This window comes from Electrophorus electricus, chromosome 20 (genome assembly GCF_041902795.1).
Source record: "Electrophorus electricus isolate QZ-2024a chromosome 20, ASM4190279v1, whole genome shotgun sequence".
Lineage (NCBI taxonomy): Eukaryota > Metazoa > Chordata > Actinopteri > Gymnotiformes > Gymnotidae > Electrophorus > Electrophorus electricus.
In genome coordinates this window covers 6,572,372-6,587,832 of record NC_137516.1, presented here as the reverse complement: position 1 = coordinate 6,587,832, position 15,461 = coordinate 6,572,372, and the positions used below count along the sequence as shown (strand labels likewise).

General features: G+C 41.7%; 1 protein-coding gene across 1 annotated transcript; it reads right to left on the bottom strand.

Moving 5' to 3' along the window:
• Positions 1–90: 90 nt before the first annotated feature.
• arhgef16 (Rho guanine nucleotide exchange factor (GEF) 16) lies at positions 91–10,589 on the bottom strand. The gene is made up of 15 exons (XM_035536137.2): positions 10,387–10,589; positions 8,911–9,523; positions 7,870–7,921; positions 7,436–7,596; positions 6,998–7,054; positions 5,727–5,887; positions 4,052–4,204; positions 3,684–3,813; positions 3,476–3,550; positions 3,030–3,122; positions 2,633–2,787; positions 1,272–1,421; positions 1,044–1,117; positions 632–733; positions 91–313 (listed from the first exon to the last, which is right to left on the bottom strand). Exons 2-15 carry the CDS (start codon positions 9,421–9,423, stop codon positions 174–176), a joined length of 2,016 nt encoding a protein of 671 aa, XP_035392030.1. The 5' UTR covers positions 9,424–9,523; positions 10,387–10,589; the 3' UTR covers positions 91–173.
• Positions 10,590–15,461: the final 4,872 nt, after the last annotated feature.

Genomic DNA, 15,461 nt, shown 5'->3' with positions numbered 1-15,461 from the left:
GTGTACTTTCATGGTTGAGAAGTTTCCCCCAAGTTGGAGAATTCCTTTGGTGTTTCACACTAAGTTAACTAGTTAATTCACACTAAACAATCACATACAATCTATACAAAAATGATCTTTCTGATGTAGCCAAGAGCAGATGGTCTTTGGTAAGGTGTAGTCTCATGCTGTGCTCAGACATTGGTCTCCTTGCGTAGGCGCTGCATGCGCTGAATGTTGGATTCTATGGCAATGCGGTTGGTGATCTGCTTGGCACAGCTGGCTGGAAACCAGCCTGTTTCACCATCCCTCATCCTGTCTCCATAGTACCAACCTGACACACAGTAAGTGTTTGTTTGACTTCAGGGGTCAGGAAAACATTTAAAATGTTCTACTTTTTCCACAAACACCCCCCCCCCCCATAATAAACTAGACATTAAATACTTCAGTTATAAGGTATATAGTTTGCCTCTTTGCCCAGTTCAAATGGATCACCTAAGTAAACTGCTGGCAATGACAACCTTTACAGCTGTTTGCCATCAGCCAGTTAGCACTAGGGCATTTTTGAGTATTCCTTTAAAATCATCGTTATTGCTCTAATGTAGGTTCATGGAAAGTAACGATCAGAAGGGCTTTTAGCTGCTGTGCTCACCCTCTGCCTCCTGCAGGACGATGACCACTTCAGCCTGCTGGAGACTCAGCTCATCGGGCTCTTTGGGCATATAGGCTTTGGTGGCCTCATACTGAGGCAGATCTGAATTGTGCGCACACAAATAAAATGCAAGCATTTGCCTGTCAGTATAACTAAACTGTCTTCTTGATTTTCTAAAGTGAAATCTTAAAATGTAGGGGGAAAGTATTTTCCTGATAAAGATTGAACAGCAGCTGCCTAGGGCTTGATAAATTCCTTTATTGGTATGATTAAAACTTTTTAAAATGGTTGTTTAATTATCCTATTAAGAACCTTACTCATTCTAAATTGCACAAGTGCACAGAGGCCACTACAATTGATGAAACTGAAGCACTGCCTCCCCAGAAGACTTCTAGCATCACCTGACCCTTACCATCATCGATGTTGCAGCTATTCCCCCCTTCCTTGTGCCTGTGCAGAGCAGTGAACCAACGTGCTCTGTCTAGCCTGCAAACACCAACGAATATAAACATTTGCATCTCTTTCTGTGATTTGGGGGGCGATTGGATACATGTTGACTACTGCGTTTCTGCCAGTTGTATGGATGCTTGTTCACATATCTGCCAGCAGATGGAACTAGTGCATGTCTTTGGGTCCTTACTTGTTTTCGGCTATGAGTACCATCTGTTCACAGCGCCCCTCACTGTTGGGCTTCGTCACAAGCCGCAGGTGGAGCTTCAAGTCGGCCTGCTCGTCCTCTACCTCCACGTTCTCCAGAGTGGCGTAGTCCAACACCACGTAGCTTTCTTCACTGTACGCGCACACACACATTCAGACCCGTTACAAACAAACTTGCAGACAAAGATCTAACAGCCCTAGGTCCTTAATGTAATTTTTCACACTAATGTGAATACAAACGAAGCAACATAGTTGCATGTGGCCACCGAGACGATGGCGACTTCAGCAGAAGATGAGGCCTTATGCGCTTAGAACACCTGTTCACAAACGGCGAGCGTTAACGACATGCTGTTCGTGGCAGCCATTGGCGTTAAAGTGCAGTCCTGCTATCCTGACCGTGCTTCATTTTTGCTGAGGTTCCGTTGGCTCGAGTAATCTAGGCGAGGCCCTCTGACCATAGCGACAATGCAAGCGGATGGGTGTCATGTCGGAATGTCAGGCATGCTACGCTAGCCTTCCAAAAAAAAGCCTGCTGCGAGCTGGCCCTCTGGTTGCCACAGCTGATCTACTGCCCAATTCAATGTGTAATATATATATATATATATATATATATATATATATATATATATATATATATATATATATATATATATATATATATATATATATATATATATATATAAAAAATACAAATGTTATTTATTTTTTAAATTAAATTAGATATATCTACCATGTAACCTTCTGGCTAATTTTTTTTAAAGCTACAAATATCCTGTGGGTGCGTTTAAGGGTTCCATTACAGGCTTTTTACTGTTGGCATGCACTACTCTTCAGCCAATGTCTACCCTGTTCATCACTAATTGGTTTCTGATGACAGGGCCACTGCTGACTAAACATTATTTGGGTGGCATCCCAGTCTCACTCAAAGGGATGCAACTTGACTACAGGAATGGAGCTGACACATGATTAGTCCCCGCAGTGTTGGGGGAGGGCGGCGTTAATATGTCTACATCGCTGCTGGGTTGAGAGAGGTCCACCACCTATAAATATCCAACAGACGTTCTGCAGTTGAACTGCCCATGCACAAAGGGATAGCCTATGGAACACAAACTGCACAGCCACACGAGCTTAAGACTCTTATTTCTACACTCAGCAGGTGTTTCTAATGCAGTGGATGCTTCTGCTAAAGTGGTTGGGGTGCGTTATTCACTACTTATTTTCCCTGCAAATATTTGGCAACTGAAATGAATGTAGGCACCTTCCATAGTGTCCAAGCGTGAGCAGAGATTTATAATGCAACAGTGATGCAGGTAAGGAGGGAGGGGGCGGGTAAAGAGGGCCTGCCTTTTCTTCCTAGTCACAATGAGTACATCGTTGAACAGGAAGAGGTAGTAGCTCTTCTGGCTGAAGGCCTTCCTGAAGATACTGTGCTCCTCCATGCAGACGGTCAGCTCACCTCTCTTCAACAGCCGGCGGGAAGATGAGACTAATGGGAATGGCTACACACACACACACAGAGAGGAAGAGAGGCAAGTCTGAGAGAGAGCCTGACTTTGATTTAACCGACACCTCCAAACACATTCACAATCACAACAGTGTCAGACAACTTGGGTTCCCGGAGTACTGGGCCTGTATTCACAAAGCAAATTAAGATAGGATCTGCCATGACCATAACTGCCATAATTGAAGAAACGTGATTCTAGGTGATTCACGGACATAGCAGCAGTGCACTGGCAGAGACCTTGATTTTCCCGAACTCCATCTGTTTCTGGATGGTGTACATCTGTTCAGTGTGCTCCATTCTCCGGGCTCCATCATTACAGCTCTTCACCAGCTGGCCAACATATAAACACATGAGACCGCCATGTAAACAAGCCACAGTATGCCTCACATGGATTACCTTGGTCCGAACCATGATTTTTGAGCTTTCAAGATATTTTGTCACTAACATCAGATGAGGTAGTACACAAAGGAATAGCTCAAACAGACATGCCAGTATCACAATCAATGAATGTAGCCAACAGTTACTATGGATAACACTAATTGGTAGCTATTCATTTTAATTTCGCTGTTAGAAACATTACTGTTGACTAAACCTTTCCTGGAGGCATGAAAGAACAAGCCAAAGCCTGCATTCTGTCTTTGTCCCAGTGGCTTAGAAGGAAGGGGCAGAGTGCAGTCTCATACCTTGCTGATGGCTTTTAGTGCCCAGCGAGCTGCGTAGTATTCAGACGTCTGCTTGACAGTCTTCTGGCAGATAGTCTATGTGACCATACAGAGAGATAGGACACTTGAGTCTCATAATGTACCGAGTGTGGTCAAGTTGCAATGGGTTTCTGTGATGACAAATTCACTTAATTCTGTGTGTGTGTGTGTGCGCGCACACGGTTCTTACATCCATGAGCAAGGGCAGGCGGGTGACTCTCTGCATGGGCAGAATGAGGAATGAGATCATGGGCAACCCACCGCATTCAGGACTGGTCTCGATCTTCTTCAGCACCTCCTTAAAGGCAGTGTTAGTTGCACTGCCACACACAAAACACACAGGGCATTACTTTAATGAAGCAATGCACCACACTTCCAAATGGGTTATTACATTGCAGTACTGCATATGATCTAATTTATCCAGCTACCATTTGGCCTGTGCCCTGTCCCCCTCCCTACCAACTCACATTACAGCTATTTATTTTGCTTCTTTTGGCTGTGCTTCTTAACCAATGATTTATTAGGAGTGGACTGGCTGTCCTCCAAGAGGATGCTTACAGTAGCTTCTGCAGCGTCCTCTGCTGGAAGGTTTCATTGGAGCAGTACACGATGTACGGATCAAAGCGGTTTGTAGCGTGGTCCTGCACTATGTCACTGATATCTTGAATGACAGGGTCTTTCTGGTGACGCCTCTCGAGGTCCTCAAAAAAGCTGAGAGGAGGAGACAAAAATGAGACAGAGAGCTTAGCCATGGGTTTAATAAGTTTTATAATGCACATCTGCATTCAGGCATTGCACAGAAGGAATTTACGGACGGGCCGTGTTCCTTTTCCTCCCAGGCTGAGAAAAACATCTTCAGAAGAGCCCCTCCCATGTTCCCACGCACAACCTGGTCTCCCTGACGCCCCATGCTTCTCCTAACAGAATACTTGTGAAACCAGCCATGCCTCACAAGCCTGACATGGCACCATACCTTTTAGCAACACAACAGCATTTTCTCATAGCTAACCAGCAGCCGGGTTAGTTTCTCCCACTCGAAGTGAAACAACGGGCTCCACAGTGCTGAGAAAAACCCTGCTTTTGCAAAACAGGACTTCTGGCGTGGCCTTGCCACTAAACCAGTTTGGCGAGCATGTCTCGGCACATCCTCTGCTTAGGAGAGCACAGCAAATGGTGGAGAAAACAAGTTTGAACACAGGTGCGACATAACAGGAGCCTAAGATTTACCTATGGCTTTTAGATGTACCAATACTTGCTTTTCATTTATGGTCACTGATCATTCCTATTGCTAGAGTAAACTGTTATGGCCTTGGCACATACAGTACCAGTCAAACGTTTCGACACACCTGACTGAATAAGAATTTCAGTTTAATGGTCTATGTACATGGACTATTATGCACATCTGTCATCAAAGTAAAGGGTAGCTACTTTGAAGAATCTAAAATATTAAAAACAAACCAAAGTATGTATGTCCAAACATTTGACTGGTACTGTATGCCTGTCCTTTCCTTTTCATGGACCCTTGCTGTGAGGAGATATCTGAATGTGCCCTTTAAGTTACATTAACATACGATTTATATTATAATGGGGTCTACTAAGAAAACCAGAAAAGGCTTCCTTCTTTATTCTGGTGATGACATCACATTTGGTCATTTAACTCTTTGCCTTACTGCTACCCTCCAGTACTGATTACTGTGTGGCCATGTGCATTTCCACGCCCTGCACTGCTGATCCTGTGGGGTGATGCTGACTTCAGCTCTGTCTCTGTGCTCTTTAAGCACATTTTGCAAGCGCACACCACACCAAGTCTTCTCGGGCTTGACCATGAGCTGCAGTTCTGGCCAGCTTTTGCTTTGCATAACAAGGTCACACCTCTCTCGCTGAAGAGCGTAGGAGTCAGCGGGTGCAGGAAGGAGACGGTGAGGATGGGAACGCCAATGCCCAGCAAGGATACTGAACCAGCTGGGATTCAGGCATAGTAGTTCTTCCTTCAGGGATTTGCCCAACTCCATTAAATATTGTTAATCTCATCAGGCAGTTTGCATTCAACTGGTGTGGCATTTTGACATGAAAGTGAAGTATGAAAGATGCTGTTCATGATGATAGGATAAAGGCATGCTGACATGATGTATTAAAATATTCTCTGATTTAACAGAGAGTAAGTCGTATGTAGGCCTCTTTTAATAGATCAGAAAAATGGGGAAATCTGTGTTGTCCCATTACAATGGCATACCGCTTGCTGACTAGCTGGATGACGGAGATGTTGGAGAAGAGGTGATGGTGTTCAATTGTGGTCATGGTCTTCCTCAGCGTGTCGCTGTCTTTGAAATGACGCACCAGTATGCTCAAGCTGTGCTGGTACGAGTACTCAGATGTCATGAGTTCGAAAATGGCCTAAGGCAGAAACACACAAGTGAGATTTCAACTGGAATGACCGTGACAGTGTTATGATGCATTGTTGGAAACAACAGTACAGAGCTGAGACAAGATTCCCTTTCAAAGCTTCTTTTTTTAAATGTTTTGTGATTTGTGTATATGGCCAACTGACTGTACTGGGATCATCTTAATTTAGGCAATGAACTGTACACTGTGTGAACACAGATCTATGGCACAATGATATATTGCTGACTTCAGAGTGCAGCCCAGCTTATGGACTTGTACACCCCAAGAGCAATTTAATGCCATGCATAAGCAGATGCATCAAACTCCACTTGAAGCAGGCAGTGAGTCTACATCGAATAATCATCATAGACTTTGATGATGAAATTGGTTTACCATTACCACCAGTTCTGGCAACATAATGTATATTGTTATGGACACTTTGAGGAAAACATAACTATTGACACCTTTAAAATGGATGAGATTTATGCTAATGAGAATGTGCGTTAATGAGAATGTATGCTAATGAGAGAAGTGCTGACAATCACGGGACTATGCCTAGAGCATCTTCACAGGTTGTGCCTCATTACTGTTTTTGTTTTGAGTGCACATTTCCCTCATTTCAGCTGAATTCAAAATGGCTTTCTACATTGCATAATATGCGGCATGGCTTTTCCATCCTAGGTAGTGCACTACATGTCAGGTAAAGAGCTATTAGGAATCAGACCAAAGTGAAGCATAATGTGTACTAGGATCCAGCTCTATTACCACGTCTGTAAACGACTAACCTATATGAGGTTAGGTCCCTTTAGTGAACGCTTAGCAAGGAAAAGGGAATCAACCAAGAGCATTATGACAGGGTGTGGCAGTGTTGTATGTGCAAGGTGGACCTTGGTATATTGATATTTACACAGCAAAGGTGCGACCTGAACACATGGAAAATCTTCCTTTGTCTTCTCCAGTACCGTAAATAAGAAAATGAAAGTTTATCCTGCTCAACTTAACGTTACTAGTGTTAGTAATCCTGAAGGTATTTAGAGGGTAGTAATACAGCTTTAGCACAGCCCTTCCGTGACACGGCTCCAGTAGCAAGACTCAAATGTTAAACCCACTTCCAGCACGTACCTCTTGTCTCTTGCGTTCTTCTGGAGACATGGTCTCCAAAATGCCACTCTCTTGCACCTGTTAGTTTGAAAATGAGACAGAAAAGCTGAGGCCAGTATGGAACTTGAGTCAACAGACTGATACACATCCAAACACCCTGGTCAGTTTGGTAAAATCCTGCAACAACCTGAGCTAGGCTCAGTGTCCAACTGACAACCTACAGAATTAAATCTACATAGAGGAAAAAAAGGCTCAACCCAACCTAAATTCCACCTTCTACTTTTGGGTCTCTGAACACATTTTACTAACTGGGGTGATGTAGCAGACTCCAAGTGTCTAGTTTATTCCACCAAAGCTAATGTGCCCTCCAAACCACTCGTCTGACTGCAGGGAATTTGTTGCTTCCTTTGTATGACCTTCACTCTCCTGCCCCTGTATGCCACCCTCTGACCTGCTCACCTGAGGCAGCTGACTCCAAGTCTGGTGCGCTGCTCTGTAGTTCTTCACCACGATGCCCTGGTCCTCTTCTGGCATACCTGCTTGGAAGGCATCCTCGTCATCGGCACCCAGATGGTTGGATTGGAGACCCCTCTCTTTGATCTCCTGGTAGAAGCAAGGATCTGTGGGTGAGAGGAATGCGGTCAGTCATGGAGTCACTGTTACCGTGCACACTGCATGCCTGCTTGCACTCTTACTTAAAGGACAGTATTATTATTGGGATAGTTCAGTGTTTTTAGCTGTTTTTGCTCAGTCTCAGGCTCCACCTTTAGCCTTATGAGCTAATTCAGAGTTTTAACAATGTGCTTAATATATACCCAACAATCTACTGAACATCAGTGTTCAAGTTTGAGATGTAAGTCACATCTCATATGTTTAAACTGCTGTTTCTGTACCGTCTTTAAAGGAACCTCCATGTCTCTTGTTCCTCTTTCTACCCAAAGTTCTCTGAAGAGAAGAGAGAGACAGAACAGAAGTGAGTGAAACCTTAGCTTATCCCTGTGGAATGTAGAGGTCTTCCTGGTGTGAAGTAACATCTGTATCTGTGTTTGTATCAGCACTCATTAAAAAAGGCATGCACACAACATGATGGATGTCACATACAACATATTTTAAAAGTTGCATACACAGTGTAGTAATACAATTCAGCAATACAATTTATGCATCAAGTTGTAATACTGCAAATCACTAACAGTTTACCATACCACTGAAACGTTCCACACCATTCTGTGAACACACTGATCAGTCCAACATGTGATGGCTAACTATTTTCTGAATCATAAGTTTCTCTACGCATAAGCTCATCTCAAGTCTGATGGCAGTTGAAGATTATTGTTCTTTTTGTACTGTACAACACAAGATTTACATCCATAAGTAATGTAAGCATAAGTTTATTCTAACATCACAAAGGTCAAAGTTAAACTTCAAAAGCACCATTCCTCACTCTTGGTTTGGCCATGACACCGTTCACCCTTTCCCATGCACATGAACCTTCTGAGTACTGTGAATGTGTCCCTGTATGAGGACGTGGTGACTCACAAAGCGCGAGTGTCCATAAACCAGTCACCACAGTAATGAAGTAAAACCATGCCTGGCAGTAACCCACTGTTTTTCTGTACTTCTTGAAAACATGATGTCATACAACTGATATCCAGCTTTTTCACACACACAAAAAAAAAAAAATAAAAAAAAATAATAATAAAAAAAAAAAAATTATATATATATATATATATATATATATATATATAAATAAAAATCTTGCTCAAGTAATTCTGTCATCCAATCTTGATTAAGTAATTCTGCATTAGGCAAGGCAATCTCATTTCCTGCCCTCTGCTCCTAACATTGATGATTTTACACTCAAAGTACAGCAGCAGGGACACTACATGTTCAGCAGCATTAACTGAAGACTTGAAGAGCTCAGAGCTGGGCCCTACCTTGCGTCCTGGACTGGAAGTTGGCTTTGGGCTGGGGGCCCTCTCTTCACTGACTGGCTGTAGCAGGTCCTGTTTCCACATGAGATCGCTGTCCAGGCTGGTAATGGCTGCCCGGTATGATTTGTTCCTCTGGTTCCTCCGCAGGGAAAAGCTGTCACCATCACTGTCATAGTCCTCCCACGATAGGTCACGGTTTAAGCGCTGGGCGCTCTTCTGGGCTTCCAGAGAGACGGGCAGGGTGACCACCGTCGTGTGGTGGCGGTTCTTTGGCCGGCTGGACATGGCCAGGTTCCGGGGGATGAGCTGCTGAGTGCCCAGCTTTCGAGCGGCAATGCTCTGGGTGCTCAGCACTATGGGAGCCTGCCTGGTCTTCTCGGGGGGCTCTGGTGCAGAGAGGTCCGTGTTAGAAACCGAGCGCCCACGCCCATGGTCTACATGGAGCTGTGTGAACATACTATCCAGAAGGAGAGGAGACTGGTCCCCCATGGAATCCTGGGATTGTCTGTGAGACATGGCAGCCGTCCTTGATTTTTGCTCTGGCACGGCAGTCCCAAGGGGCTTTTGTCATGCGATGAACTTCAGCTTGTGGTCGTGTGGACCATTCTTGCGTACTCTGTCAAAACAGAGACGGGTGGAGTTTTATTCAGAGAAGTTAGCATTATAATACAAAACAAAAACCTATTCAAAAGTCGCAGTTTCATTACATGATATGGTTGTGTTCTACTCAACAAAACAGAAGTGAAAGAGAGGCTGCTGAACCTGAGCTACGTCATTTGTGACACACTGATTTTCAGGCATTCATGAGTTAGAGATTAGGCCAAGAGCTTTCTTTTTATGTTAACAGCCTAAAGCGCGGAACAGAGCTCAAATTATATTAGAATATCAATCTCATTACAGTTCCCAATCTGATCCACACATATACAAACGCACGCATATATGAGCAATTATAAAATTATTTGCAGTATTTCGTGTTCAGTCTGTGGTCAACTCCATTACTGCTTTAGTGTATGCATCATAGCGGACGCCTTGGTTTCAAATACCCAACCAGGTGATCTAAAATCTAAATTATGTGGAAATGTATTTCCTCCAAACTGGAGTAACTGGATTAACTTTCAACAGGCAAAGCAACTGAAACTTAAAGTCATCGACGTCAGGAAAACAATTTATTGAAGAACCGATAAAGAATCTACAGGACAGGCAGCAAAGATAAACGTAGTGGCCAGCTGCAACGGCTGCTTGCCCAAATGTGACAAATGTCAACCATAATAACAAAATAACTATGTTACGACTGACCGAGAAATGCGACATAACCACAAAGCTTTTACCATAGCCTCCTGGGAAATTAACGGCCAACCAGAAAATAAAGGAGTCGACAAAGCATTTTAGTGTTTCGCTACTAAGAAGACAATGAAAACGTAGGTTACGATTATTTTGTCAGTTTAAAGTTAGGCCGTCAAGTCGTAAGCCATACCTTACCTCTAGGCTATACGTATAGAAACTTGAGAACAGTTTCCAAGCGTGAAACCGACGTTGTCCGTATAGCCGCGGTTAATTGTTTCCTTGCTGGTTCCTCAGAAACGTTTCTCAGACTCGGTGCACAACGCCTACCACAGTCTCCGTATACGTCACTACAGGTGAGCGGACCCAGCCTGCAGCGCGAGCCGGGCTAAAGTACAAGTGGCACTCGGCCATGTCTAATTCCCGAGTGTTACACATATTACGCTGTTTTTGCGGTTTCCCCCTGGATACGAATTGAATTGAGAGTGCCTCTTAAACCTTTGAACTTAATCAGGTAGCAAAAAGGAGAAAACGGAGCGCAGCATGGAATTCCAAATTCGCATTTAATGAAGGAGAATACAAGTAGAATTAAATTCAAAGTGAGCTCTATAGAACATATAATTAATCCATTTTGGTTGAAATAAATATATATAAATATATTTACTACAATTTCTGTTTTGTGACTGCAGCAATTTTTGGAATTAAACTTGTTCTCATTCCATTTCAGATTCCAATTCAATTCAAATTACAACTTGAACTGAATGCAGGCCAATTCTTTAATTATGAGTTTCGCGCCGCGCTAATTTGCTGCAGTCTAAAAGGCCTGATCTAGGCCTATCTCATTAGCCAAAGTAATTTATGAGCTGAGTCAGCTGTGATAAAGCTGATGTAAGCAATTTAGAACTCTCGCTAAACGAGCTTTACATCGGGATCGCGTTCACTAAAATACCTGTTCTAAGGGGAAAAAATGTCTGTGACTGCCCCCTGTAATCAGCAACTAAGCACTTCAGCCTGGTCCATCTGCAATAGCTAACACATCAGGAAACGTCTTTATGGAGAGAAGGTCGTCCTTGTTCGTCAGTTATTTTTTATGTACATGCAGCACACAGAACAGAAAGGTGGGGCCCTAGCTGCAATATCACAACCCCCCAGTTAACTGATTGATGCGGTCAGTGGCAGTCTGGGGACCCCAGAGTCAGGGTTCTTGTCTCAAGGTCTCCAACCCTGAATGCAAGTCCCCTTGTCTCTGGGTGGTCCTGACATTTCTCTGGTGCCCACAGAGTACTGAAACCTCCAAGAGGTGTTTGTAGAATGTGATAATATACCCTACAATCATGCCTGTGTGGGCCCACTGTGGGCTACCTGGGGACTCTGACAGTTAGGGCTAACCCACAGAAAACTCTGTGGTCTGCATCCTTGCACCCCAGGGGGCCCTTAATAATTTTATTTGGGCAGTACACTGTTCAGCTAACCCACAGATAACCCAACACAGGCCTGCGGTGGGTCACTGCACACCGGGTCCATGTTATTTTGCATAGCCTGGATACTGTGACAAATGTCTTCCAGCTGCCTAGATGGGATTATCATTTATATCAAGTAAATTACAACTTGAAACTTAAAACAGAGCACAGTACTAAAATTTGTGCACCATAACTCCTATCAAACTAAAATATATGTGAATTAAAAAGTTCCAAATAAATTACAAAAAAACAAAAAAAACAACCCTTGTCCAGATCTACTGGGGGGAATAACACTAACAGACAAAAGATAAAGGAAAAGCCAACATGAGGTGCTGTTAAGCCAAAAGCTTCCCAAAGAGCTTCAAATGCACCTTTAGCATTGATTCTACAGTGTCTGGAATTATGAAGGTCGTAGCATATGATTTACATAACTCATGAGATCATTCAGTATTGTAGATTAGTTGTTGCAGCCCTAGGAAATGTATATACAACTTTATTCAATACCTACAGTAGCCTGAATTGAAAAGGTAACTTAACTGTTAACTAGTAGTATAGTTGCATGCAGAGCTTCCTTAGTCTTTTTCTTTAGTTTGACATTTGTTAAGAAAAATTGGTAAATTGTCCCCCATTAAGATTTTTTTTATGCATTTGATTTTTAACAAATTAATCGAGCTTTGCATGGGTGGTTTGCCTGATGCAGAGATCAAAACATTCCCTAATAGATAAAGGAGCTTTAGAATAACCAGCACGAGAACAGCTGTATCAGACTCTGGTGACATGTGCAGAGACTTTAATTTTTTTGTGTTCTGTTTATTACCATAATGGCTGCAAACATGTCAAGAGTGTTGATCTATCATATCTTTAAAAAAAAAATTCATGATATTTTTGTTCTCAGTATTCTAGTATTTTGGCCTTAATTTTTAAAGAGCCTTAAGGGATTCTTTTATTGAACTACAAGAGAGTGACATTTGCTTGCCAAAAGCAGCTTTATCCATGAAAAAGGAGCGGTAGTCACAAGGAGGTAGGTCTAGCTTTAACAGAATGGCAGATCTACCTGTAACAGAGTAACTTAAAAGTGGAAGAGCCAGAATGTAGACAGACCTGAGGGGATCTGTGAGATTTCAGCACCCAATGGGTAAAAGATCTGCTACTGTTGTTAAAATGATGTTATTCAAGTGACATCACATGCTTGTTTATTTTCATCATGTAGTTGTTACAGCTCTATATGGAAAAGCCTATAAACGAACATGAAGTCACTCTGTCATTTTGAAAAGTGCAGTATATAGCATTCCCCAAACAAGGTCAAATATGGTTTATATGAATATAGTTCAGTACTAGATAAAGTTCAGTTAGTCTTGAGGGAGTGGTATTAAATTCAGTACATTAAGCAACAAGTGGCTTTTAAAATCTCTTCAGGTGGTGATATGTCATGGTCATCAAAACGATGTTCACACTCCTTGAAATTGACCTGTAAGAAAATTATACTATATAGGATGGTATAGTTTAATTTTATACTGTTTTTCATCTCTAAGGGAATTATGTTTTATATAATCATATAGTGGCACCAATTGGCACCCCTGTAAAAGCCCCAATATAAATGTAGCATCATTATAATGATTAGTCTAAAGGAATGCCAGCTTATGACAGCTATATTACAATCGATCTTTTGAAAGCAAAACAGTAAACAGAATCACGAGTCATCTTTCAAATCATGTTCAACGAACAAATGTGAATTGGAAAATAAATGTTTAGCTTTACTACAACTGCGCAGATATAAAGCTTGTTCATATCAAATTATTCAAATGATCAAATAAATGATCAAAAACCAAACAATTTGTTTTAGCTATTTATTATGAGCCAAAATGATCTTCTGTCAATTTGTCATGATCAAAAACGATCTTTTTATCTGTCTAAACTTACTAAGTTAACTAATTCATTCATAGCACCTCATTTTAGAACTGATTTGAATAAAAAATGAACAACTGAACAATCTAAACTAACTAACCTTTAACGTTTTGGCGACCAGCCCTTTTCTCATTGCCTCTGTTCATGGAGTCCATTGAACTGAATTGACCCCTTGTGTTCGAAACTGGTATAGCATGCTAACAGTTAGCCCTTCGCTCCTATGTGATACATTTTCTCATCTGGTTCGGGAAGGTTAAGTTGGACAAATGGAGTGTTTGTATTGAATTGAATTGAATTTGCTTAATAAAGTCAATTTAAAAATGGTAAGGGGGACAAATTTCAGCCGCTCCTTGCTTGTCGAAGTTGGTGTAACATGCTAAATGTTAACGAAGATTTATTTTACATGGGACCTCAACAGCAGAAAAAAAAAACTGGGTTAAATTGTTCCACTTAGGATTTTTTTTTACATAGGTAAAAAATAAACTACATCTTTGACTCTGGAACACACTTCCAGGAATGATTTTTACAGTAAACCTCAGGGCTTCCAAATTACATATATATAGTGTTTTATTGTTTGTAAAACAAGACACAATAAAGAGGCCCAGCATTTAAATGTCCTTTTAGTGCAAGTGTGTGGTGCATGAATGTAGACAAAACACACACCCCAATTATGCTCGTTTTTTTTTTTTTTTTTCTATTTTTCATTGGCCTGTTGTTATTTGCATTTGTTCAGTAGTATGCAATCACTCAGGTCCTAAAAGAACAGACATGTGACCTTTGTTGCAACTTTCTCACTGCTTCCACTGATTGTCATGTATGTACTTATGTTTGTAAAAGCTTTTACATGCAGAAATATTTATGACAGTTGCATGTAGTTGGCACTTAATGTTGTCATTACATCCTGCTCCATGAGCTGGAGGTAGCTGGATATAGAAAAATGAAAAATGGCAGCAGGCGCAAGAAAAATAAATTATTATGCATATAGTCGAATGCCACAGCTGATACGTAGATTCAGAATCAGATTTAAATCGGAGGTCCGCTAAGTCAGTACCCTCCATAACTCACAGGAATACCACAGAGCCAAAACAAAAGTCAAGAGTATACTAAACAGGCAGGGCTAACCAGAGAGACACATCAAACAGAAGAAGAAAGCAGGGCAGTAGTATCCCGCCCTTCATATAAACAAACCCACAAAGCAATGCAAAGATGATAGGAGACAGCTGATAGGAGTGATGAGTAAGAAATGGGATGGAACTAAAATCAGTGAGCACAGTAAACTATGTGGAGACACACAATGGTGACAGGAGAACACATGCTGAATATAAACAACAAGCTTAAACCAAGGCCAGCTGGAAAGAGAACTTAAAAATCATCCAATACACAGTCCTTACTGCCTAGCTGAATGGCGGTGTTACAGGAAGGAAATGTCACAGTTGCCTTCTTTCCACAGGTCAAGGACTTTGAAAATTTCCCACATGAAATGCTGAAAAGGTACTAATATACAACATGAAAACAACAGTGACAAGAATTATGATATGGCATGAATCAACACTGGTTAGAAATGTATATCATTAAAAAAAGAACTGGTATAGGGATCCATCATTCACTAAACGAAGCTGAGTAACACAAAAAGCTCACACTACATGTAAAGAGAAAGCAAAGGATTGAAAGTGTCATTTACCAAATTACACTTAAAAACAATCACAAGCTTTTACTCAGACAGAGTAAGAGGATCAGAACTGAAAGTGTTTAATATTCCAAAATGCAACAGTATAAAATCTCATATGCAAAGTAGTCATGTAAGGATTAAGCAGTATATTTGGTGAAGTTCTTACAGGATATAGTGTTGGAGGATATTCAATCCAGTATAGCAGATACAGTGTTAGAACAACTTGTATCTGTTAATAG